At 36.1% G+C, this 27,858-nt stretch overlaps 1 protein-coding gene across 2 annotated transcripts in view; it reads left to right on the top strand.

Moving 5' to 3' along the window:
* Window positions 1-3,018: 3,018 nt before the first annotated feature.
* Window positions 3,019-27,858, top strand: part of SLC36A1 (solute carrier family 36 member 1) — a 50,335-nt gene continuing 25,495 nt past the window's right edge. Inside the window, exons 1-7 of one of the 2 annotated variants that reach the window (XM_074212578.1) lie at window positions 3,019-8,257; window positions 12,131-12,221; window positions 14,907-14,995; window positions 15,682-15,777; window positions 17,070-17,154; window positions 17,615-17,833; window positions 24,002-24,100. In XM_074212578.1, the coding sequence (XP_074068679.1) occupies window positions 8,022-8,257; window positions 12,131-12,221; window positions 14,907-14,995; window positions 15,682-15,777; window positions 17,070-17,154; window positions 17,615-17,833; window positions 24,002-24,100 (915 nt within the window). In that variant the 5' untranslated portion in view covers window positions 3,019-8,021. The remainder of the gene's footprint in view (window positions 8,258-12,130; window positions 12,222-14,906; window positions 14,996-15,681; window positions 15,778-17,069; window positions 17,155-17,614; window positions 17,834-24,001; window positions 24,101-27,858) is intronic. The other variant, XR_012473771.1, reaches the window with a different exon arrangement.

Genomic DNA, 27,858 nt, shown 5'->3' with positions numbered 1-27,858 from the left:
TTCTAATGTATTATGCTCTAATTCAATTCAATTATGCTTTACTTAAGAAAGAAACTCAGCATTTTCCAGGCTATAGACTATTTTTTTTCCCCTATGAGCCCAACTCTAGTCTTAAAATTCATTCTATTGATTCTCTGCAAATTGTTCTCTGATTCCCCCATCTTCTTCCACCCCTACACATACACAGGCAGAAATGATTTTCATTCCTTCAGTCTTATATAACTACCTGTATTTGTCTTGAGCTCTTTTTCTATTTGGTATTATATTGTTGAATATTGTTATATTGCATATCTATGTGAGTGGTATTTCACCTAATAGATTAAAAGTACTATGAGAGCTAGAACTTTATTTTATTTGTACCTCCCTTATGACAAGCATAGTGTAAGTACTTAGAAAATAGTTGTTGAATAACTGAAGGCATATATAGCACTTCCATCTGGTTTAGATATTGAGGAATCATTGCTGATAATACTTTTTTTTCCCCCTGATCTCCACTTTGATTTGAAGATTCAAGTCTCAGTTGAATCAAGGATACTTAGTATTTTCATTTTCATCATGTAGCCATATTTGAATGTAACCTTTAAGAGATATTTGTCTATTTAATCCTTAATTTATTATTCCTGACTTTGCCAGAGAGAAAGTTTGGTGGCCTAATTCTCTGGATTCATTATTTATTCATATAATCTCAGAGCTGTAAGAGACCAAGGAAAATGTCAGAGTAAGCTAATACTGGGCAGGAGCCCCTTCTAAAGCATCCTGTAGTTTAATCTGGTGATCAAAATATTTTATTTTTGATCAAATTTTAAAAGTATGTTCCATAACATAATGTACATGTTAAAGTATAAATATATATGTATGTATATATATATATATATTATTAATATGGGCATGTGCACATTATGTATGTATTATATATTAGATCTAATTCTGCTTCACAGGACCCAAACTAAAAAAGTCAATATACCTTCCTTACCATGGACCTTTGGATACTTGAAAATAATAATTATATCTCTTCCCTCTTATTCCATTTGCTCTTCTTACCTATAAGTTTTCTCTTATTCATCCCAATCATCCCCAGTTACCTCAGTTCTTCTGTGTGTGGCATCAATACCTGACCATTCTAGTTGTCTTCTGTACTACTAAATTTGTTTGTCACTTTCCTTTCTGTAATGTAGTGGTCTAGACTGGGCAGAGTTCCTAACATGATAGTTTTCTTATGACTTTAGTTTTTACTTTTGTGCCAGACTATTACTTTATATTGACATAAGTCTTTTTCATATGAATTACCATCTTTCCTTCATCCTATGCTTTTGCTTTTGATTCTTTTAACACAAAACATAAGTGGTACTGTGACATTAAATTTTTCTTCATTAAAGTACATTTTATTAGGCTTGCTAGGTTTGGCAGATCATTCCAATCTATCTTGATCTTTTTGGTTCCCAATTTTTTTGACCAACATATGATTACTCCAAGTTTCATGCCATCCACAGATTTGACAAGCAACTAATATTTGATTACTTGACAATTAAATCAGCATTTAATAAATATTTTCTATTTGCAAGGCACTGAATGTTGGATGCTGATAGATAGAGATAAAAATAAGAAAGGCATGGTCCCTACCTTCAAGATTTAGTATAGGTGATAAGGTGAGTATGTGCTTTAGAATGCCTTCCAAAGTTAAATGATGGAAAAGAAGAGTAATACCATCAAAATGTCATTATATATTCTAATCTAACATGTGTAGAAGGTTTTCATTCTGTACCACTCCATTGGGCAAATGAACAATTATGAACAACTGGATGTAATCTTTCCAATATGTGATCTTGTAGGACTTTGTACTTCTACCTATTAATCCTGTAGTGGGTTTCTACTTTTTTTTACCTATGATGAAATTTGACTTTGTTCAGTGTACTAAATTCAGAACAAAATCAATATGCTAATTACTTCCTGAATGACCTTGAGACCATACCAATGTTTGGCAAACTTAACAAGCTTCAAGTAGTTATAATTGGTGAAAGGTTGCTGATAAAATGCATTCCTATCACCAAAATGTACACTATGTTTCTTGATGGATACCTGTTATTTAGCTCTATCACTTTTAGGACCTTGTCCTTCTGAATATAGCATTAAGATGGGAGGAGTACAGAATGCTGTGAGATCAGATATTAGAGAGTTCTCTTCCAGATATTCATAGCTGCCTTCTGTCAAATAGAATAACACAAATTGATGGAACTCTATACAGAAATTTTATTAGAAACATTTCTATAATGTTTGACACTGGAAGGATTTTTCATTTGACACTATTACCTTGGTGCAGGCCTTCACCACTTCTTGCCTGGAGTATTGCAGGACTTTGCTGGTTTTCTTCTGCCTCACTCAAGTCTCTTCCTACTCTAGTTCAGATGCAGCTCTGTTACTGTGATCTTCCTTAAGAACAAATCTGACTCTGTTATCCCATTCACTAAACTCCGTTGAATCTGTCTTACCTTTAGGATCAGATTCTGTATTTGATATCTAAAGTTCCTCATAATCTGATTTCTTCATTCCCATCCAGTCTTCTTATATTTTACCCCCCCCCCACTTCATGATACTGACCTTTCTGTTCCTTTCAAAAAGTCCTCCATTTTGCAAATCCATGCAACACTAACTATACTCCATTCCTTTCATTCTTTCCTCCATCATCGTTGCCTCCTGGCTCCTCTGGATTCCTTCAAACGCAGACAAAATCATCTCATCTTCTGAAAAAATCTCTTGGCACACAGCTAGGTAATTATTAAGTATCTGAGGTTGGATTTGAACTCAGGTACTCCTGACTCCAGGGTCAGTGCTCTATCCACTGCACCACCTAGCTGTACTTCCAGTGCTTTTTTTTTTTTTAGGTTTTTGCAAGGCAAACAGGGTTAAGTGGCTTGCCCAAGGCCACACAGCTAGGTAATTATTAAGTGTCTGAGACCGAATTTGAACCCAAGTACTCCTGACTCCAGGGCCGGTGCTTTATCCACTATGCCACCTAGCCGCCCCCCTCCAATGCTTCTTAATGCCAGTCTCTTCCCTTTGGGATCATCATCAGTTTTTCGAATCTGTATCTATATGTTTATATCTTGTAAATACAAATCAGGTCTTAAATAATTCTTGACTTGTCAGTTTGGCTATGTTAACTTGACTATGTGTCTTCTAGTAGACTGTTTTTTTTATGGTAGTTGATTCTGTCTAATGAAAATTTTAGTATTGCATATAATTTACTGTACCACAGATTATGACAGATTCTCATTAGATAATCAAGTCTAGGTTTAATGCCTGATTTACAACTAAAAAGTATTAAAGGAGGAACATTCATCATAAATAAATAGTGTATATTTGTTTGTTAGTCAATTGATAGAAAAAAGAATAATACCATCAAAATGGTATTATGGTTTCTAATCTGACATGTGTAAAGGCCTATCATTCTATTCCATTCCATTCTTCTCTGACAAATGCCACTGAGGTCATTCTGCATTTTCAGTTTATTGAATTGACTACATGGATACTCTATTGATTCTAAACTGAGCCTACAAATCTAAGAATTAGGAGAACTGAGTTTGTTAGTTCTGGATCTATTAACTGTGTAACTATACAAGTCAAATAGACTCTCTTGACTTTTTTCTTGTCATTTACAAAAGAATATGGTTGGTCTAGATGTGCTCTAAAATTACTTTTTATCACTCATGTTTTATGTTCTAGGACCTTTTTCCAGTTCTGACATCTTTCCTTTTCCTTTTTTTCTGTCCTTTTCTCTCCCCCTTCCTTAGGTTTGAAATATTCAAACAATCTTAACCTATGATTAACTATTTAAGTTATAGACTCTATCCCCAATATTAAAATGCTTGTCCTTCATTTGATGCTGATAGATGCTGATAGATGCCTATGACATCAGGAAGGTGATTCCATGAAAAGCATGTGAATTGGATTTTGAGTGAAGGGATGCTGTGCTTAGTCACTGACCTCACCTTCTCCTTCAGAACCATCTGGGTCCTGGGGCCAGATATGAATTAGGATGACTGGAGATGTCCCTGGATGTGAGGCATTCAGGGTGAAGTTGTTCAAGGTCACACAGCTAAGTACAAGTCAAGTGTCTGAGAGTGGATTAGAACTCCATTGCCACTATATAAAACTGGTTATAATGAATAGGTGTCAGAACAGGGATGGTATTCATCCCTCTTTCAATGTCTGTGAAGGTTACTCTTTCCTTACTTGTGATTGCACTTGACTTTGTTTAATGTACTAAATTTGGAATAAAATGAGATGATTGCTCCCTGAATGACCTTGAGACCAAAATAATATTTGCCAAATTTAACAAACTTTCGTAGCCATAATTGGTAAAAGGTTACTATTGAAAAAATCCATTTCTGTCACCAAAAATGCAGACTGTATTACTTAATAGGTACTTTTTTGGTATCTTTATCACTTTTAGGATCTTGTTTTGAAAAAAGGTCTTAATTCTGTAGGGAGAAGCACAAATTGCTATATGACTTTCAAATATCAGTGAATTCACAGCTAGAGTTTCATAATTCCCCTTTGTCTAATAATGGGGTGTTATGGAATAATGGAGCCATATACATAGATCAAATTAGAAACCACTTATTATAATATAATGGTATTCTTTTCCAGGGCTTTAATTCATTTCTTCCCTCTGTTACAATTCTTATGGTTTCTATTTTCCTTAAGGTGGATGATTCTGCCTAGAAAAAACAGTTTTAGCACTGCTTATGGTTTTGTAGACTTACAGGTTACAATAGATTCTTAGTAGCTCATTAAATCTAGAGCCTGACTCAATTTTGAGGAGTATTAAATGAGAATTGAGTAAAGGCAATTAGATTTGACTGTCAAAAGATTATTGATAACTTTGGAGAGCGCTTTTTCAATTGAATAGAACTTCTCTCAGACACTTGGGCCTTCTCACTGAGTAACCTCTGACATACTCTCTTGCCCTCTTCTCCCAATAGGAAATTTCTTCCATTGCCCTCAAAAACAGTGTGGAAGCTGAATGGATAATGAATTAAAGTAAGGAGAAACTTGATGCAGATAAACTAATTAGAAGGCTGTTGAATTAGCCCAAGCTGAGTAATAGTAATGAGGTCCTGTTGGTGGTGGTAGTGTTCCAAGACTTTTGGAAGTAGAAAATGTAAGATTTGACAACAGATTAGATAAGGAGAAGAAAAAGTAAGGATTGGAGAATGTCACTTAGGTTTTAAAAAAAAAAAACATTTCAATGACCTTTTTGGGGGAGCATCATTATTGCATTCCCTCTCTAACAGTCCCCCCCACTCTTAAAAATTAGGAGAAATAAAGAGGGATGATACTTATAATAAATAAACATAATCAAGCAAAATGAGTACACACAGTGGCCATGCATGTTTCTTTGTATGTTTATTTCAGTACCTTGAGTCTATCTTCTGACAGAAAGTGAATAATATATTCTCTTACTCTGGAGAATATAGACATAATGAGACACTATACTCATCTGAGTTCTTAAATCTTTAAGAGTTGTTTTTCTTTCCAGATGTTGTTGTTGTATAAACTGTTCTCCCAATTTTGCGCACCTTATTCTGCAGTAGTTCAAACTGCCAAGGATTCCCTGAAATGAATTCATCATTTCTTATGGGACAGTAGTAGACCATTAATTATATTCATATATTACCCTTTCCCTAATTGATGGAAACCTCAAATTCTAATTGTTCCTTTCACTCCTTGGGATAAAGTTTGCTACTCTTTTCTGGGGCTGGAAGGCCTACCAGTCTTGTTGACATAGAGCTGTACAGACTATGCATGTTCCTTGCCTGTCTTTGGTTCCTTTTTACATTTGTTGAAAACTCCCTTTTCTGTTGTCTATAGGATTTTGGCTGACTTTTTTGCATGTAGTTTTTGGATGAAAGAGCACTTAATGTGGACTTCTTGATAATTATCTGATCTGTCATCAATTTTAATTTTTCACTAGACTGAGATATTTGGGAACTGGTCAGGCACCTTGTCAGTAAGTCATCTTAGTTAAGGCCCCTTGTTCTTCTTGTAGCAGTGCCTACCATGTCCTTGTGCTTATCATAACACAGTTTTGAAGGAAAAAAAATGTTCCTGATGAGCTTAAGCCCTCCAAGCAAAACCATAATCTCAGTCTATGGAGATGTACTTAAAGTAGTAGATTGTATTCTTAATGTTTCTTATAAATGCTATCTTCAAACTGACTATTATGATTCTTACTGGGGATGAAGGAAGGGTATGTATTCATACCCCTTTTTTCTGTGTCTTCAATGACTTACAGATGGGTTACTCTTTATATTTAGGATCACAGTTGACAGTGTTCAGTGTACTAAATTTGGAAGAAAATGAAACAATAAATGAACCCTCCATAACTTAAACCATATCAATATTTGTCAAACTCAAGAAGTCTGGGAGTCTTATAAATGGTGAAATGCTGCTGATAAAAATCCATGCAACCAAAAATTAAGCCTCTCACTTGATAGGTACTTTTTATGTATCTTTATCTCTAAGAGAACCTTGCTGTCTTGCAGATGACATCAGTGGGCTAGCATGACCTCTTAGTATCTCTTTTAGAGTCTTTAACAAAATTTTATCTTCAGGTTTCATAAGCTCCATGTCTGAGCTTAAAGACATAGAATAGCCATTCAGATACTTGAAGAAAGAGCTCAGTTCCATCCTAAATATTTTCTCCTCCATTTTCTTAACCATTCTAAATTTTTTCAACTAATTACCAGATAGTATTCTGTTTCCTCTCTTCCTCCAAACATACCTCAACTATCATTAAATGACCCATGGAATTCAACATAATGCTGCAAATATGGCTCCCTGAATGGATGGTAGACTTTTTTCTTTAGCAGATGGTGTTGCATACAGGTGAGAGGATTGAAGATACATGGGTAGGAACCTAGGAGTCAATAAGCTCTGTCTCAAATAAACTGAGTTATTACCCTAAATAGGTGAGCAGAGTCATACTTTGGGAGAACTTGGTAAAGCAATTGTTCTCATTCATATGCTTCAATGACCTTCACCATGTTCAGCAAACCTTCCTTTGGGAGGAGTGGAGTGGAGTGACTACCAAGATGTTATCTTGCTATGCAAGGCAGACTATGTAGGCACTATTTCTTCTCCCCTATCTTCCTTACTCCAGTAAAAGCAGTTATATTTCCCTTTCCTCAATTCCCTCACCATGACAAAACAGTTTTCCTTTTATCTCTACAAATACTTATGCCCAAAAAAGAGATAAGGAAGTATGAAAGAAAATAGCAGTCATGCTTCTCCATTCTAGTCTTTGGGATATGAGAGCTTCTGAGATTCCTTGCTGTTTCTGTGATCTCTTTTTCCTTCTTTTTTTTTTCACTAAATATTTCCCAAGTACAAGTAAAAAATAATTTAAACAATTAACTCTTTAAAATTTTGATGTCCAAATTCTCTCCTTCCCATCCATGCCCCCACCCAAGCAATACGATATTGATTATTCATGTGAAATCATGCAAAACGTATTTCCATATTAGCCACCTGCCACTCCTTTTTTTTGCACTTTATTTTATTTTTTTTCAATTACAGGCAAAAGTAGTTTTCAGCGTTCATCCATTTGCAAGTTCATGAATTCCACATTTTTCTACCACCCTCCTTTCCTTTCCTCTTTCCCACTGCCATTACTTCTTAAGATTGTTGGGGTTAATGGAAACAGAAAATTTGATAGACTTAGGGGGTAGGGACACATGTGGGGAAAAGTCTGATACTTCTCTATGAACCCCAGTAGAGAGTTCTTTCTTTCACACTTGAAAGCATTCCTATTCTCACTTTTAACTGGTTCTTACTTCTAGGTGTGTTGTGGTAAATTTAGAAATTTATGGATATCATTAAAAGAAAATGTTGGGAAGCAAAGTATAAAAGCAGTGAGCTTTGCTCTACCTTGTGTACTTTGTACCTCTTCAGTTTTATATAATGCCAGACCACTGTGCTGTACTTCATCCATACCTAGTGGCCACTTAGGCTTTGCAGCCATGGCTGCTCCTGTTCCACAACCTACTAAGGGACTAGAATTAAAAGCCAAGGCTACTGAAAGTCTAAACCCTGCTCCTGTCCCTGCAGCCACTATGTCTACTCAGCGACTACGGAATGAAAACTACAATGACTACAGTTCTACTGAAGTGAGCCCCACAGAATCCCCTTCCAATGGACTAGATGACTTCTCCAACTCGAGTTCCTACCAACGGTTTGGGGAAACCAATGGGACAACGTAAGTGGCATTCTTACTTTGCAGTGACTTTTGTTTCTATTGTGGATTATTTTTCTTCTTTTTATCAATAGCCTTGTATAATATATTTGAGTTATTCTCTTATTTTACATTTGGTATTATTAAGTTATAAGGTATAGAGAGGTTGTGTTTAGAACTCTTTGTCCCTGAGAATCTAATTTGCTGTTTAGATTTTGTTCTTTCCAGGTTTTCTGGTCCAGGGAAGTTCTGGGTACTTTTTTAAAAAATTTAATTAATTTATTTTGAATTTTACAATTTTTCCCCTAATCTCACTTCCCTCTTCCAAGCCCCCACAGAAGGCAGTCTGTTAACCTTTACATTGCTTTCATGCTATACACTGATCTAGGTTGAATGTGATGAGAAAGAAATCATATCCTTAAGAAAAAAAAATAAAGTATAAGATATAGCAAAGTCACATAATAAGATAATTTTCTTTAACTAAAGATAATAGTCTTTGGTCTTTGTTTCAAACTCTACAATTCTTTCTCTGGATACAGATGGTATTCTCCATTGCAGATACCCCCCAAACTGTGCCTGATTGTTGCAGTGATGGAGTGAGCAAGTCTATTAAAGTTGACATCACCCCTAGAGTGTACAATGTTCTTCTGGCTCTGCTAATCTCACTCAGCATCAGTTCGTGTAAATCCCTCCAGGTTTCCCTGAATTCATGTCCCTCCTGGCTTCTAATAGAACAATAGTGTTCTATGACATACATATAACACAGTTTGTTAAGTCATTCCCCAATTGAAGGACATTAACTTGATTTCCAATTCTTTGCCACCACAAACAGGGCTGCTATGAATATTTTTGTACAAGTGATGTTTTTACCCTCTTTTCATCATCTCTTCAGGGTATAGATCCAGTAGTGGTATTGCTGGATCAAAGGGTATGCACATCTTTGTTGCCCTTTAGGCGTAATTCCAAATTGCTCTCCAGAAAGGTTGGATGAGTTCACAGCTCCACCAACAATGTATTAGTGTCCCAGATTTCCCACATCCCTTCCAACATTGAGCATTGACCTTTCTGGTCATATTGGCCAGTCTGAAAGGTGTGAAGTGTACTTCAGAAATGCTTTAATTTGCATTTCTCTAATAAGTAGTGATTTAGCTCTTGGTACTTTTAAATAATCCAACTGGCTGTGATTTCATTGGCATAGGGAACTTGCAATGAGTAAACTCCTCATGTAAACTTGCAGGAGTAAACTACCATAAGATGAAAGACCATCCTGTCAGGGGAGACATACCAGGAGCAAGAGATGGTGGCTTGGAAAAGGAGCAGAGAGGAAACCAATTTGCCTCATCACACAGCATTGTGCTGAGCAGTATTCATTAAGATTAGAAAGGTTAGAGCCATCTTGTGAAGGTTTTTTAATAGCCAGAGGAGTTTGTATTTATCCTAAAGGAATTAGAGAGTCTCTGGTTTTGATTGCCTAGGATAATGACATGGTCAGACTTGACAGGGCAAAAAGAAGGCAAATTCTTTTACTGTCTTATAGATAGCAGTGTAGTTCTTGGACTGTCCATTTGTTAACCCTCTCTCTACAGCTCTCCATTATACATTTAGAAATTAAAAATTGGAGGAAATTTTGTTTGGAGCAGTAGTACCAGTGAGAAGTATTCCTTTAATTAGAAAGGCATGGGGGTTGGACTTGGAGAGGAAACAGTCTTAAATTGTATTCTGATGGTCCCATCCCCTACTGTAGCTCTAACAATTAAATAAAAATTCATCTATTTGTGTTTTTCCCCTTTGCAGTAGAACCTCAGTCTACTGTTCTAGTCTTCTGAAACAATACACCCTCCCCAACCCCATAATGTATAACCAAATGTGTCTTCTTGATGTTTCTCATAGGATATTACAGCTATTTTTTTTTCATATTTATCCTCTTTAGAATGTGAGATCCTTGAATGCAGAGGCTATTTTTGTCCTTCTTTTTACTTAGTGCTTAGGACAGTGTTTACTATACAGTGCTTAATAAGTGCTTATTGATTGCCTGAATGAATTTACTAATGACTAATCACCAAATCCACCTCATATTTGTCTCTTAGAATCCTTGGTTTACTTTAAAGTTCAGCTGTAGCTCTTCTATATGAGGCCTTACCTGATTCTCCCTGACCCTCCAGCTCCTAATCTCTCTCCCCAATGCCTTGTATCTATTTTGTATTTTAATCTATGTATAGGTAATCCCAGCTAGATTGCTTGCTCCTTGAGGACAGGGGCCATTTTCACTATTATATTTGTATCCTTGGTACCTAACACAGTGCCTGGCACATGTTAAGTTATAAGTATTTATAAAATGTTGATTGATTGATACTAAATAATTTACTAAGTAATTACAGGGGCAAAGGAGAAAAATATTAGCAATTGGGGATAGGGGATGCAGGAATACAGCAAGATTAATTAGGTTATTACAGTATTTCAGGTGACTGGTAGCTGTGTGACTAGAGGAAAAGAGATGTTTGCCAGAGATGTTCTATGGGTAAAATCAACAAGACTTGGAAACTGGCTGCATATGTGAGGAAGAAGAAAGAATTAAAGATGACTTTGAAGTTAGGAATCTAGTCAACAGGGAGTATGATGATACCCTCAACCGAAATAGGGTGTTAAAGGAAGGGTTAAGTTTAAAGGGTAACATAATTTCTGTTTTGGACATGTAAGAGTCCTGCCTTAGGTGGAGATATATATAAGTGAAGATATTCAGCATGCAGTTAATGTAAGACTGGAGTTGATAAAGAAAGATTAGATCTAAATATATACTTTGAGAATCATCTATAAATGATCTCTACATATGTAGAGGATTTACTTTAACCTATGGGAAATAGGAAAAGACTGATAAAAGAACTCTAACCATCTGTCACTATTGCATAGGCTGTTGGAGATGGATGAAAGGCTAGCCAACAGAGAGGTAAGAGGAAAATCAAAAAAGAGCATGGAAGCCTAAGGTAAAAGAGAATGTCAAGGAAGGCAGGGTTCTTAGTAGTGTTGGGAGCTACCCAGAGGTCAGGAAGACTGAGAATAAACTATCATATTAATGGAGAAGAGATCATTGGTCATCTTGGAGAAAGGTTCCAATTCAAGATGTGAGTTAATGAAAGTGTGGGGAGTGAGGAAGTAGAGGATATGAGGATATACAGTTTTTGGAGTATGGCAGTAAAGGCTAAAAGAAGGTGACTCAGGACAGCAGAGTAAATGGAAGGTTTTTCATGAATGCAATACTTTATCATGGTTGCACAGACAATTAGGAAGAAGGTTTCGAGAAGGAAAACATTGACAGAAAGGGAACAGTCTATGAGAGTGAGGGGAGGAGCTGTGTTGGGGAGTAGACAAGGAAAAGAATGAGCTCTTCCTCTGATGCTGGAGGGAAAGATGGATGAATATGTTGAAGGGCTTTAAGATGCAAAGTAGAGAAGTAAGAGAGCTTATAATCTTTTGTTTATGACAGTCTTGAAGTTAGATGATGCATGTATTACTCCCATTTTATAGGTAAGGAAACTGGAGGCAGTTTTTCTACTATTTCATATCCTACTATTCTTTATTAATCAAGAAGCATTCTTTATTAGCTCTGAGCATTTGCTGTATTCATTTGAGACATCTTCTTGATTCAGTTTTTCATTCTTAAGACTGGCCTTCCAGTTAGGTTTCATGTGCTTGTCTTGGATGATTGTTACAATCCCCAGCTTAATCATTAGCACAAGCTTTGCATATGCTAAGAGAGGATAGTGGTGCTGAGAGACAGCCCCAAAGACACCTTGACCTACTGCTTTGTTTTTATCCAACAAGTTCTGGAGCTACAGCCAGGAGTTGAGCATGGGGCACCCATCCACTCTAACCCTCCATTGTCTCTCTTCATTACCACAGATGGTTCCAAACCTTGATCCATTTATTGAAAGGGAATATTGGCACAGGTCTCCTGGGGCTGCCCCTGGCAGTGAAGAATGCAGGGATCTTGGTAAGAGAAATATGTACTGAGGGAAGGAGGGAGGAATTCCACAAAATTCTGAGAAAATAAATGTTAATTGCTTTTATTTATTTTTTTTTTGGTCTGATGTTGTCTCCTTTTAAGTATAGGGAAATTGTGAGATAGGAATTCCTAATATAGAAATGTAGGGCAACTAGGTGGCATAATGGGTAGTGTGCTTGGTGGAGTTAGGAAGACTCGTTTTCCTGATTTCAAATCTATCCTCAGATGCTTAGTAGGTATGTGACCCTGGGCAAGTTACTTAACTCTGTTGGCCTCAGTAGATTCTTTTGTAAAATAAACTGGAGAGGAAATAACAAATCACTCCAATATCTTTGCCAAGAAAACCCCCAATGATGTCACAGAGTCAGATATGACTGAATAACAAATATCAAAACTCATTCACAGATGCACTGTTATTTCATTTTAAGTCTTTTTTCTTTACTTTTCTCTCTCCTTTTTTTTTTTAGTTTTTTTGCAAGGCAGTGGGGTTAAGTGACTTGCCCAAGGTCACACAGCTAGGTAATTATTATGTGTCCGAGATCAGATTTGAACTCAGGTACTCCTGACTCCAGGGCTGGTGCTCTATCCACTGTGCCACCTGGCTGCCCCCTCATCTTAAGTCTTAAAGAGACTTGTTACCTAAAGAAGTTAAGTGATTTACCCTCATGGTTACACACATGTATCAAATTCAAGACTTGGCTGTAAGGGTAGCTTTCTATTCACTGTGTCATATTACTTCTCGTGTTTTCACGAATTTTTAATTTGAAAGGGTTTTTGGTTTTGCTTTTTGACTGATTAGAATGACTCTCCCATAATAGAAAGCAAATTCCATATAGCTGTGGGATAGGAGGCACTGTTTATACTGTGGTACTGACTCAGTATTCTGTATATTTCCTAGGAAGGCTCTTGGCTAATTTCTTACTTCTTCTATCCCACTCCATTTCTTAAATGATTGACTCATTATTTTTTTATTATTATTAGAGGGTTTATTTTTATTTATTTTTTTAGTTGTATAAGGCAGTGGGATTACAGGACTTGCCTAAGGTCACACAGCTAGGCAATTATTAAGTGTCTGAGGCTGGATTTGAACTCAGGTCCTCCTGACTCCAGGGCTGGTGCTCTATCTACTATACCACCTAGCTGCCCCTGACTCATTGATTTTTAAGATATTCTCAGAGTAGATCTTTTTGGTTTTTCTATGAAAGATTTTATTTATTTTGAATTTTACAATTTTTCCCCAATCTTGCTTCCCTCCCCCACCCCTCCATAGAAGTCAGTCTGTTAGTTTTCACATTGTTTCCATGCTATATATTGATCTAAATTGAATGTGTTGAGAGAGAACTCATCCTTAAGAAGAAAAATAAATAAAATATAAGAGATAGCAAGATTACATAATAAGATAACGGATTTTTTTTTAAATTAAAGGTAATAGTCTTTGATCTATTTGAACTTCACAATTCTTTCTCTGGATACACATGGTATTCTCCATCACAGATACTCCCAAATTATGCCTGATTGTTGCACTGATGGAATGAGCAAGTCCATTAAGGTTGACCATTGCCCCCATGTTGCTGTTAGGGTGTACAATATTCTTCTGGTTCTGCTCATTTTGCTCAGCATCAATTGATGCAAACCCTTTCAGGTTTCCCTGAATTTCCATCCCTCCTGGTTTCTAAGAGCACAATAGTGTTCCATCATATATATACCACAGTTTCTTAAGCCATTCCACAATTGAAGGACATCCACTTAATTTCCAATTTTTTGCCACTACAAACAGGGCTGCAATGAATATTTTTGTACAAGTGATGTTTTTACCCTTTTTCATCATCTCTTCAGGGTATAGACTGAGTAGTGGTATTTTTGGATCAAAGGGTATGCACATTTTTGTTGCTCTTTGTGTGTAATTCCAAATTGCTCTCCAGAAAGGTTGGATGAGTTCGCAGCTCCACCAACAATGTATTAATGTCAGTGTCCCATATTTCCCACATCCCTGCCAACATTGATCATTGTCCTTTCTGATCATATTGGTCAGTCTCAGAGTAGATCTTTGTGTTTAGAGATATCCTAATTTCCTTTAGACATTAGGACAGAGACTGGAAGCTCTGACCCCTGGGCTGTTATTGTCTGGTGTTGCCAAGGCAACTGTGGGAAGAACTTCAAAATTCAATAAATCTAGTATCTTCTTGGAAATGAATTAATTATTTTCCCATTTCGGTTCTAGAGTCATCAGAGATCTATAATGTACCTAAACTTTTCCTCATTGAAACCCAATCTCAAAAGAGTGCTAAAGTTTAGGCCAGTTTCCATATTATAGAATGAATCTTTATCATGTTCTGCTCTCCAGGTTTGCCCAAAAACTTGCTACTTGGAATTGGAATTAATTATATTTCTAAAAAAAAATAGATTTTGCTTTCACATTGCCTAGATTTTCTCCTGTATCCCTTCTCTTTCTCAGAGAGCCTTGTAACAAAGATTTTTTCAAAACAAAAAAAAATCAGCAAAAACTAGTAATACGTTTAAAAAAAGCATCCCAAAGTTACATGCAACATTCCACTCCTATGAACCCCAACCTTTGCAAAGTGGTGGAAATCACAGGGCATTTCATTTAGTTATAGGACTAATCTTTTAAAGTTATTTTTGCTTTTTTTTCTTGTCTACACTACCTTTCTCCAGATTGGTCCTCTCAGTCTTTTAGTCATGGGCATTGTGGCTGTGCACTGTATGGGCATCCTGGTGAAGTGTGCTCATCACTTCTGCCATAGGTAAGAGGTATTTGTCTCTGTTCTTGAATGAATATTTTATCCTTTGGGATTTAATGACCAACTCTAATTCTGTTGAACTTCATTAAAACTATCTCTTCTCTAACTTATAATCACTGCTTATATGAATGCATAACCTTTACGTCTTTGAATATAGCTGTTTAATAGTTTTTGTTTTGGGACCGTTTAGTAAAGACACTGGGTCTACACCATTTTCTAATTCCATGTTCTCTATACATTGAAGCTGATTAATGAAGGTAAGAGAGAAATCTAACTAGGGGCCTTTGTAATATTTCTCTATTAGTAATAGAAAATAGTGATTGTATTATTCATTTTATGTGTTCTTGTCCAGGCAGTCTTGCCAACTTGATCTTAAGTAAATGAGCTTCTCCTCTATGAATGTTTCCCAGTTTGTTTTGGGGAAAGGACAGGAAGAATGAAGTTGAACTATATTAGAGGGATGCTTAAACTTCTAGATTCTCCATGCCCCAAGATAAGATGCTTTTCAAAAGATGTCTGAATCCTTGTTACTGTCACATTATGACTAGTCCAAGTTTTAAGAGTCTGATACCCTGGTACACAGAAGGGACTGTCCAGTGACAGGATCTGCCAGGTCTGCTTTACCAATGCCATTCTCTTCCTCCTGATTTTACACCTCTTGACAGCTTGGGTGTTTTTCTCCTTTACAGGCTGCACAAACCCTTCGTGGACTATGGAGATACAGTGATGTATGGGTTGGAATCTAGTCCCAGCCCTTGGCTTCGGAGTCATTCCCTCTGGGGAAGGTATTTGATAAATGCTTGTTGGCCATTTTGTTGCTTGGTTGATGTAATAAGAAAGTTATTTTTTTTTTTTTAGGTTTTTGCAGGGCAAATGGGGTTAAGTGGTTTGCCCAAGGCCACACAGCTAGGTAATTATTAAGTATCTGAGGCCGGATTTGAACTCAGGTACTCTTCATTCCAGAGCCAGTGCTCTATCCACTGCGCCACCTAGCCACCCCTGAAAGCTGTTTTTTGAAGATAAGGATATGCATGTGGATTCTGTAATACTACTGTATCCTAGTGTTCTTATTTATTGCCAACTTGTGCTAGGGGCTGTGCTACACTCTGAGAGACAAAAACAATATGAGATACTCCTTACTTATAAAAATCTTTCATTTTGAGGGGGTATACAGTAGAATAAAAGGATTAAAAGTAAACGCAAAATAGTCAAATATAAAGTAGTTTAGAAGGAAGAATATTAGCAGTTGGAGGATCAGGAAAGGGTTTTTTTTGTTGTGTTTGGACTTTTTCTTGAAGGGGGAAAGTGTATATAAAATCTTAACTGTAAAAGATTCTCTTAATCTCCCTTTTTCTCTACCCAATCAAAATAATTTCTCACAGTACTTTGCTTCTCTTACCCATTTTTTTTTTTTTTTTTTTGGCAAGGCAGTGGGGTTGAGTAACTTGCCCAAGGTCACACAGCTAGCTAATTATTATGTGTCTGAGACAAGATTTGAACTCAGGTCCTCCTGACTCTAGGGCTCGTGCTCTATCTACTGTGTCACCTAGCTGCCCCTCCTACCTAGTTTTAACTATAGATAGGGATGGATTTTTTCCCCCTTTCCATGTATAGGAGTTTGAAATGAACAAGATGAGAGTTTTCAATATATAATCTGAGAAAGAAGAATGATTTGTTTAGAATCTTCCTTTAGAACAGATCTGCCCATGCCATTCATTTCTTCCTCAGTATTTCCATTGTCTACTTCCAGGATCAGATATGAAATCCTCTGGCTTCTAAAATCTATAACCTGACCCCTCTGATGCTAGAGCCTTCCCTTTGATATCACTTCTAATTTACCTTGTATATGTCTTGTATGTAAATAGTTGTTTGCATATTGTCTTCCAAATGGAACTATTTTTGCCTTTCTTTGTATCTGTAGTGTTTAGCACATAGTAAGAACTTAAAAAATACTTGTTGACTTGATTTGACTTTATTTTTATTAGTAAAAGTTTTAAGGTAATAAATTGTTTTTTCATCCATTTGAAATGCTTCATTTTAAAAATCAAATTATCCTTTTATTTTCTCCCATTGGTAGGCACATTGTGAGCTTCTTCCTGATTGTCACCCAACTGGGCTTTTGCTGTGTGTACTTTGTATTTTTGGCTGACAACTTTAAACAGGTAGGGTGAAAGAGAACTAAGTGAACCTTCTGCACTTGGACTACTTGTGAAAAAATTAAGTGCCAAACTTTCTACCTAGCTGTCATTCCTTTGGGACCATTGTTCTTTGGACATCTATGAGGAGAAAATTTGAATTCAAAAATGTTAGGGCCAGAAAGAACTGTTGCAAGTCTAGTCAGTTCTCTGATCTTAAAGAAAGCCTTTGCCTTTTTATTTTCAAAACTTTTCAAAGGACCAGTTTAGTTCACTGGGCATTAATTGCCTGTTATGTGCAAAGGCCTCTGCTAGGTTTGAAAAGGTACAGTGATAGATAAAATATCTCTATCTCTTAGAGATTCTATATATTCCTTCAGTGCTTTGTTTTCATAGGTGCACAATCCTTTTTTGTGTAGTTCTTCTAACTGAATTCTACCTGATGAATTTTTAAAGAATTTTCCTATTATTTCCTCCTGTACTTAAGGTGGTAGAAGCAGCCAATATGACGACCAACAACTGCCAGAACAATGAGACTGTTTTGCTGACGCCCACCATGGACTCCCGACTCTATATGCTCACCTTCCTGCCTTTTCTGGTGCTACTGGTATTTGTCCGAAACCTCAGAGCCCTGTCCATCTTTTCAATGCTTGCCAACATCAGCATGATGGTCAGCCTCATCATGATCTATCAGCACATCGTCCAGGTAAGTATTCATATCAGGCCTGTGGCCACTGCCTTGAATGGATGACAATTAAATCCAGGTGGGAGTCCTTTCTACTTGTTCTTCTTAGCCTCCAACATTTTTGGAGCAACAATGCACACTTTGCTTCCTCAGAAGGCTGTTTGGGATTTTTCTGTATTAAATTAAAAGGTGAGGAGTATGAGAAAGAGGATGATTGCCTGCATTCCCTATCTCCTGTTGACTGAGTTGCCAGTATCAGACCAGTTAGTGCCACCTGCAATTGATTGTTATACCGCTTTTAATTGGTTAGCGATATGGTTTTATAGTTCAACTACCCAGTAACATTGGTAGAGAAAGGAAGAGGGATTTTTCTTCTACATTTTTTATATGTCCCATTTCTATATTAGTACCAAATTCTTGCTGGGGATTCAGACCCAGAATGAGTCAAGTTCCTTTGGTAGACTAAGAGGCCACATTATATAATGGAAAGAGCACCAGAAATTGGATCTGAAATCCATCTCAGAAACCTTCTAGCTGTTTAACCTTGGAAGAGTCAAGAGTATTATCCGTGTTTCCTCATGTGTAAAATGAACCCAGAGTATTTTTTATTGCCTGACTTACAAGGTTGTTGTATATATTATAGAATTGTTAATTAAGATGATAATCCTTCCTTTTGGATATACTTTTATCCCTTCCATATCACAGGGGTTAGGGTATTGCACCTCTGCAATCTGGAAAATTCACATAAAATTTTTTGGTCCTCCCTTCATACCAGAAAAGAAGTCTAAATTATTATGGTACTAAAAGATAAAAATATATTGATGTTATATAATACTGTACATATATTTTATGTATTTCTGAGTTTCTAAACTTTCACTATGTCATCTACTGGCTTCCACATGTCTTTTGCAACTTCTTCAAAACTCCCTCTAAATTCCCATTTAATTTCTTATGCCAACCCGTGAGATGTTGAAACTGAGATAGGAAAAGTCATGATGTGGAAAGTCATAATGTAGAAGGGATAGCTGTGTTCTCTAGCATTGACTTTTGTGACACTGTTGTGCCCTGGTTCTTTCATACCTATTTGGCTACTCTTTCTCAGTCTTCATTCCAAGTATTATTCATCTCTAGCTCCCTAAGGATGGGTGTTCCCTTCAAGGTGCTACCCTTTCCTTGTTTATACTATCTGCCTTGCTGATCTAATAGTTTTTCCATAGATTCAATTATTTTCTGCATGCAGATGATTCCCAGATCCCAAGTATTAAATTGTAGTCTCCCTTCAAAACTCTAAACCTACATCACTGTCTCTGGAAAGCTGTCCTCTATGAACCTCATTCCTCAGCATATCAAAGATGAAGCTACTTTGGGGCAGCTAGGTGCTACAGTGGATAGAACAGGAATCAGGAGGACCTGATTTCAAATATGACTTTAGACATTTAATAATTGCCTAGCTGTATGACCTTGGGCAAGTTACTTAACCCCATTGCCTTAAATAAATAAAAATTTAAAAAAAGATGAAGCTGCTTTTATTTATTTATTTGTTTGTTTTCCCAATTATGTGTACAGATAATTTTCAACATTCATTTTTGTAATGTTGGGGTAACTAAATAGTGCAGTGGATAGAGCATCGGCCCTGGAGTCAGGAGGACCTGAGTTCAAATGTGGCCTCAGTCACTTGTGACCTTGACCAAATCACTTAACCCCATTGCCCTGCAAAAACCAGAAAGAAAAAAAACACATTATCGTAATGTTTTCTCCCTTTTACCCTTCCCCCATCCTAGAATAGCAAGTAATCCAATATAGGTTATTCACAGTGGTAGGATTCAGCCAGTACACACCAGTTCAGCAGAATTTTATGTTGAGTTTGATGAAAAGGTTGTTAAAATGGTACTTATAATCATGGTTCTTTCTAAGGTGGGGGCCTGGAAATTACAAATTTGCATTCCTTACTTTTTTTTTTGGCAAGGCAATGGTGACTTGCCCAAGGTCACACAGTTAATTATTAAGTGTCTGAGGCTGAATTTGCACTTAGGTCCTCCTGTCTTCAAGGCCTGTGCTCTATCCACTGCGTCACTTAGCTGCCTCCCCTTAGTCTTTTTTAATGTTAATCTGTGTGCAATAGAGTTTCCTAAGTGCCTGTAGTAATGTTCATTCCATCCATAGGTGAAAAAAATTGATGGAATTATGCTTTCTTAAAACTCATTATACCTTTGATGAAATATTACATTTTAATTCCCTTGTTTTTGTTACTTCTGTAAACAAACAGATTGAACATAAAGGAAAAAGTGCCAAACAACGAAGGGGTGACAAGCTGTCATTTGTTTCTACTTTGTGTTATGCCTAAAATTCTTCTGAGATATTTTGAGTGCACTGGTGTTCCCTGAAGTGAAACCAATAGGAATCTGGGACACAATGAACCAATAAAAGTATAGATTTCAAGGGCTATCTTATTACCCATTTCAGAAACCATGGAAGTAGAAAGAAAAAAGAGAATAGGTAGAATGGGTTTTGATTATGCATATGTTCCAACATTGATTGCTGTGGTCACATGTTTGCTTTCACTCCATATGGATACATTTGCTTACCTTGAGTAATATAACATAATTTAGTTTTATGTACCTCTTATTTTTATTTGAGTATTGAATTCATGAACTATTAAACTGCCTTTTGGTATATCTTTTTGTATACTTAAGACAGTCATTAAGGCAGAAAACTTATTGTTAATTTATTTTAATTCCACCACTGCTTATATGTACAATCGTAGTACACATGTTCCTATTTCATATTCTGAAAGAAGAATCAGAGTAAAAATGGAAAAGCAAAAAAAAAAACCAAAAAACAGAATTAAAAAGATTAAGATAGCATGCTTTGATCTGAATTCAGACTCCATAGTTCTTTCTTTGGATTTGGATGGCATCTTCCATTATAGGTCTTTTAGGATTATCTTTGCTGAATTGCTGAGAAGAGCTAAGTCCATCATAGTTGATCATTGCACAATATTGCTATTAGGGTATACAGTATTTTCCTGGTTCTGCTCACTTCACTCAGCATCAGTTCATGTAAGTCTGAAATCTGCCTATTTGCTGTTTGTTATAGAATAGTTATATTCCATTATATTTATATGCCACTGCTTGTTTAGCCATTCCCCAATTGATGGATATCCCTTCAGTTTCCTAATTCTTTGCCACTACAAAAAGAGCTACTATGAATATTCTTGTACAGATAGATATTTTTCTCCACACTAATGATTAAACAAGCCATATGTGGGAAACAGATCTACTAGTGATATTGCTGAATCAAAGGATATGCACAGTTTTATTGCCTTTTGAGTATAATGTGGAGCTGCTTTTCCTTCTGGACTCTCTTAATTCTATTGAAATTACCACCCTAAGTCCATGCAATCATAGAATCATTTCTGACTCTTCCTGCTTCCTTGCTTCCCATGTCCAGTCTTCTTAACTTCTCTGGTGTCCATCTACCCTTATAGCCACCAGCCTGAGTCAAGCCCATAGGAGAATTATCATCAGAATCTTCTAAATAGTCTTCCTGCTTCTGGTCTCACTCCTTCTCTGATTTATCCTTTGCCTGTTTTTTCTGCTGAAGTATATTTCCTAATGTATATATTAGATCATGTCATTCTTCTACTCACAACTCTGTAGTTCCTTGTTGCCTGCAGACTACCATTTGTGGCCCTTCACAATCAGGCCCTTACTTTAACAGCCTTACTTTATATTGCCATTTCTCATGAGCCTTTCCTTGCAACTGGTTTAGATATCTTAAATTGACTGTAGTAGGGCTTCCCACTGCTGGGCAAGTAACAATTATAACATAACAATAACATGATAATAGCAGTAACATAACAATCAAACATTTATTAAGCACTTACTATGCCAGACTCTGCCCTGGGCCAATGAGAATGCAAAATACAAACCATACATTCACAGTCAAGAAACTTAGGTTCCATCAGAGGAGGCAGTACATATGCACATACAGAAATAGGGCATACTAGATAAATTCAAAGTCATTTCGAAAAAGAGACACATTAGCAACTGGGGAGAGGTCCAGGAAGAGTCTCAGGAGAATTGTAAATGAGTTTGGATAGAGTCTTAAGAATCAGAGATAGATTTTAGTGGAGTTGTGAACTGATCTAACCACTCTGGAGAACAGTTTGGAACTTTGCCCAAAGAGCTTTAAAATTGTGCATACCCTTTGATATATTTAGCAATAATACTGCTAAATTTATATCCCCAAGGAACATATTGCACAAAAATATTTATAGCAGCTTTTTCTGTGGTGGATAAGAATCGGAAATCAAAGGGATGTCCAACAATTGGGAAATGGCTAAATAAACTGTGATGTATGATTGTTTTGTTCCAATGGAAATGTGCTATGAGAAATGACAAAAAGGGATTATTTCAGAAAAACCTGGAAAGACTTACATGAACTGATTCATAGTGAAATGAACAGAACCAGAAAAACATTGTACACAACAGCAATATTGTTCAATAAAAAACTATGAATGACTTAGCTATATTCTCAGTGATACAATGATCCAAGACAATCCCAAAAAAAACTTATGGTGAAGCTATACTATATGCCTCCAGAGAAAGAACTGATATTGATAGAATACAGACTGAAGCATGCTATTTTTTTTTACTCTTTCATTTTTCCCTTGTGCAAAATGACCAACATGGAAATATTTTACATAATTACACATGGATTACCTATATTTGATTGCTTACCATCTCAGGGAGGGAAAAGTAAAAGGGATGAAATTTGGAACACAAAATTCTTTTTTCTGCCCTTCCATAAATCCTACTTAGAGAATTTGTATAATACATTGGAGACCGTCTTCAGGTTCTCATAATGTTTAATGGACAATAATACAATGCTCAATCTGTCTGTTATGTTCTAATCTCTTTGCATGCCTGGTCCTCTCCTAGAGACAGATTACAAAGGTGTGACTTAAATGTCTAGGCCTCCTAGCTCTTAGGTTGGTGAATTCATTTTTTCTATAATGTTTTATTGACTTTTTTTTTGGTTTTTGCAAGGCATTGGGGTTAAGTGACTTGCCCAAGGTCACACAGCTAGATAATTATTAAATATCTGAGGACAGATATGAACTTGGGTCCTTCTGATTTTAGGGTCAATGCTCTATCTATTGAGCCACCAAGCTGCCTCCAACATTTTGTTTTTATATCACCTTTTTTCTAAATACATTCCTCTCTTCCTTTGCTTAGGTGAAACTTTTTTTTTTAACAAAACATAGAAAATAAATAAATGAAAGTAGTTCAACAAAATTAGTAAGCAAATTGACCACATTTGACAGAACATGTAATAGTTTCTCCTCTCCCAATTCTACAAAGAAGGAAAAGCAATTCATTTTCCTTTTCTTCATCTGTAGCTCAGTCATTATAGTTACACAGTCCTCATTTGGGGTTTTTTTGGTTGTTCTTTTCATTTAGAATGTTGTAGCAAACTTATTTTTCACTTTTGATTTTGTTTTAAAGTATATATTAAATTTAACCTAATGGTAACAAAATTGCCTTGCTTGTCTGCAACCCCTTTTGTATTTTTGTGTGTATTTTTAAAATGTTTCATTGACTTTCTTTTCGTTTTTCTTTCTTTTTTTAACAATGCTTTCACTACCTAGTAACTGATACTTAGTCCTTCCACCACTACCAGCACATAATAACAAATAGCTATATTCGAGACAAGTCAACACATTAGCCATGGCTGAAAATGTTATGTTTCATTCTGCCCCTCTAGTCCATTGTCTTCCTGTCAGGTGGGAGGAATGTGAATCAATCATTGCATTGATCAGAGTTCTTAATGGTTTGTCATTGTTTTCCTTTACATTTGTTGTCATTCTATACATTGTTCTCCTGGTTCTCATCACTTCACTTTGCATTAGTTCAGACAAATCATAATAACAACAGCAGTAGCAGCTAATATATTTATACAGCACTTACGGGCCAGACACAGTGCTAGGAGCTTTACAGATAATGTCATTTTAACCTCATAATAACCCTGGGAGGTAATCTAGAAGAGCAGAGATTGTTTTACCTGAACTTTTATGTTCTACTTTCTCCCTTCAGAAGTCCTGGTTTTACTCAAAAATCTTAGTTTTTTTTTTTCTTGGACTGGTTGTATTTTAATAAGGTATCTTTTTATCTTTGTTTCTTTTAGGGAATTCCAGACCCCAGAAACCTGCCCTTGGTAGCAAATTGGAAGACCTACCCCCTATTCTTTGGTACAGCCATTTTTGCATTTGAAGGCATTGGAGTGGTAAGGATTGAATTGGGATCCAAGTTGAATGTTTCTTGGCACTGTTAATACTTTTCTGGTGAGGAATTTAGTGTTCTGGAGGCCAGATAATGCCTGGGAAAATACTAGAAGACTCCCTGTTGGAAATGATGTTCTGTGGCAGATGTATTATTCTTCAGTCACCATTACTCTATTATTAAATCTAGTAATTTTTGTTTGTTTTGGGTTTTTTCGTTTGTAAGATAATGGGGCTATGTGACTTGTACATTTGCACTCAGGTCCTCCTGACTCCAGGGTTGATACTCTATCCATTGTGCCATCTAGCTGTTCCGAATCTAGTCATCTTTGAAGACAAAATATATATTGATATAGTAACACTGAAGTGTTACTGTCTTTATCATCATCTCTAATATCTCAAAATTTCCTTTATCAACACTGGGGAAAAAATATCACAGGCTTCTAAAGGAATCAAACCCTGTTCCCTTCTGGCTTACAGTTCTACATTTCCACAGTTTTTTGTTTGTTTTTAAGATGATGTAGATAACTGTATTTATAGCATCTAGGTAGTGCAGTGGATAGAGCACCCACTCTGGAGTCAGGAGACCTGAATTCAAATTTGACCTCAGACACTTAAGAATTACTTAGCTTTGTGACCTTGGGCAAGTCACTCTTAACCCCATTGCCTTGCACCCCCCCCCCCCCCAAATATGTAGTATTCTCCACTGGAAAAAAAATTCTGCTTGTGTAGAGTGCATAAAAGGGGGGGGGGAGCTTTCAGATTTTTATGGATTTTTAAAAATGTTTGATAGTTGTTTTATTGTCTCATTTTTATTCAAATAAGCTGAAAGAGGAATTGTTTTTCAAGCTAGATAGCTAAGGGTTCAGTGGATAATATTAGTATTTTTGTTTATTTGTTTTTAGTTTTGTGGGCAGAGTTAAGTGATTTGCCCAGGATCACATAAATAGCTAATGTTTGAAACCAGATTTGAATTCAGGTACTTCTGACTCCAGGATCAGTTGCTCTGTCTATTAGTATTAGTATTGATGAATAGAGTGGAAGGGACTAAGAAGTACTGTTGGAAGCCCCAACCTGGAATCAGAAGACTTGAATTTGTCTTGATTCTATCATTTACTATCAACTGTGTGATACTGGGCAAGGAGTATAACCTCTAAGCCTCAAATCTAAAATGGGTATCATGATTCTTGTTCTTTTTGCCTCACAGGCCTGTTACAGGGATCAGTTAAAATTAATCATCTGAACATGCATTATAAATTTAAAGTACTGTACATAAATAAATTACTAAACTTTCAATCAGTTCAATTTAGGATACATTTATTAAGTGGCCACTGAGTTTCTAGGCATTGGAGAGTTAATAAAATTTAGCTAAGATCTAATTCCTCCAATCGCACATTTCAGCCCGTTATTAAAATAGATTGACTAAAAGGAGAATTAAAGAACTATGAGATAGGGGCGGCTAGGTGGCGTAGTGGATAAACAACAAAAGAGCAGAAAATTAGTTGATCACTGTAAATGAATATATTCAAGGAGAGGAAGCAACTCCTGGAGTCAGGAGTACCTAGGAAGCAACAAAGAGAAAGACTGCTAGGAGTACCTAGGTTCAAATCCAGTCTCAGACACTTAATAGTTACTAGCTGTGTGGCCTTGGGCAAGCCACTTAACCCCGTTTGCCTTGCAAAAACCTAAAATCAAAAACAAACAAAAAAAAAAAGAACTATGAGATTACAAATAAAAAAATCTCCAGCATGTGTGAAATGATTTAAATGCCCAAGCACTTGAGTGTATAAAGGAAGTCAAGTCCATTGGAAGCTGATGTGATTATGAGAAACAGAAAAGAGATGTGGCCTCACCTTCCCTAGGAAGAGTATGGCAGTTATTCATGTGCTTATTTTTTACATGCTATTTAAATTTATTTTACAAAATTAACATTTGCTCCATCTCTTTCTTAAGTTTAGATAATCAATAAACCAATCAATCAAGTTGTATTTGTGGCATTTGCAAATTTCTGGGGTATAATAATCAGCTTCTGTGAGTCAATCCCAGTTGGCACCAGAACAGTCTTGCTTTTAAAAAGCAAAACAATAAAACAAAAACAACCAATTTGGTATCAATTTCTAATTACATGTCACATTATGCCTCCATGTTCTCCCATGTATTAATTGAAGTGAGAGAGATATATTTTATTATCTGTTCTCTGGGACAAAGATTCATTTTTCAATGACTGAGTTTTTTTTATTTATTTTTTTTAAGATTTTTTTCACTGTTTTTAGTCATTATACATTTTGGTTCTGTTTATTTCATTCTGTATTATTTCTTGTGAATATTCTAACCTTCCATGTTGCTCTTAAATACCCATATTTCTCATTTAAAAAATTAATTTATTTTTTCAACTACATGCAAAGATAATTTTCAACAATCATTTTTTTGTACAATTTTGAGTTCCATAATTTTTCCCTTCTTTCCTTCCTTCCCTCTGCCCTCCCCCCCTAGCTAGATGGAGAACAATCTAATATAGATTATACATCCATGACTATGATAAACCTATTTACCTATTAATCATGTGTAAAAGAAGAATCAGGACAAAAAGGAAAAAAAATTCCTGTGCCTATTAGTCCAGATTTCTATTGTTGAAGCTAAAATTCCTTCAATCTGAAGTCATTCTGTCACTCTTTTCTGCCACATTCAATTTTTGATATAGAGTCATAGACTACCAAAACTAGAAGAAAGATCTTCAGAACTCTGATCACCAAAGTATACCTGAACTGGAATCCCATCTAAAACACAATAAAATAATAAATAGCTAATATTGGGGCAACTAGATTACTAAATGGAAAAAACATCAGGTCTGGAGTCAGAAAGACCTGTGTTCAAATCCAGCCTCAGACACTAAGTAGTTGTATGACCTCGGCAAGTCACATAATCTCTGACTGCCTTAGTTTCCTCATTTGTAAAATGTGCTAGAAAAGGAAATGGCAGACTACTCCAGTAGCTTTACCAAGAAAATCACAGATGAGATCACAAAAAAGTTGTACATGACTAGAACAACTGAACAACAAAAAGAAGGAATAGTAATCATAATGAAGTACTACTTAAATATTAGATTTTATTATTATTACAACAGTATTTCAGAGAAGATGGAGTGATAGTTTAGTACCTTGGCCCTCAGGGGAGCTAATAAACTTAGATTGGAGGGTAGAGAGGGATGAATCATATCTTTATTTTCACTGACTTCTAACTGAAATTTAGCATTTCCTTTAATTATTTGGAATCATTATTCTGAGAGGGCTTTTCTAGACTACCAAAGGGTTCCATGACACAGAAATGGTTAAGAGAAGACCCTGAAGAAGTAATCCAACCCCAGTATGCATCCCTGTTTTCTTTTATGCCCTCATGTCTTTGAGGAAAATGAGTATTCTGATAAGATCAAACAATCTCGTGAAAATGAGATTAATTGCTTTGGGTTGACTTTCATTGTCTGCTGAGCCAGATCTAATAGGTATTAGCTTGTGAAAATTAGCAGTCTTTCTCTTTGTTGCTTCCTCTCCTTGACTATATTCATTTACAGTGATCAACTAATTTTCTGCTCTTTTGTTGTTAAAAATTCATATTTTTATACAACTTTGAGTTTTACAAAGTATTTGCTTCTAATAACCTTGTGTGAGAGAGAGAGTTGGTGTTTCACTCACTTTTATGCCCTCATGCCCTTGAAGAAAGTAAGCATTCTGATAAGATCAAACAGTCTCTTGGAAATGAGATTAAT

The sequence above is a fragment of the Macrotis lagotis genome, chromosome 1 (genome assembly GCF_037893015.1).
Source record: "Macrotis lagotis isolate mMagLag1 chromosome 1, bilby.v1.9.chrom.fasta, whole genome shotgun sequence".
Taxonomy (NCBI): Eukaryota; Metazoa; Chordata; class Mammalia; order Peramelemorphia; family Peramelidae; genus Macrotis; species Macrotis lagotis.
This window is presented reverse-complemented; position numbering and strand designations above follow the sequence as displayed.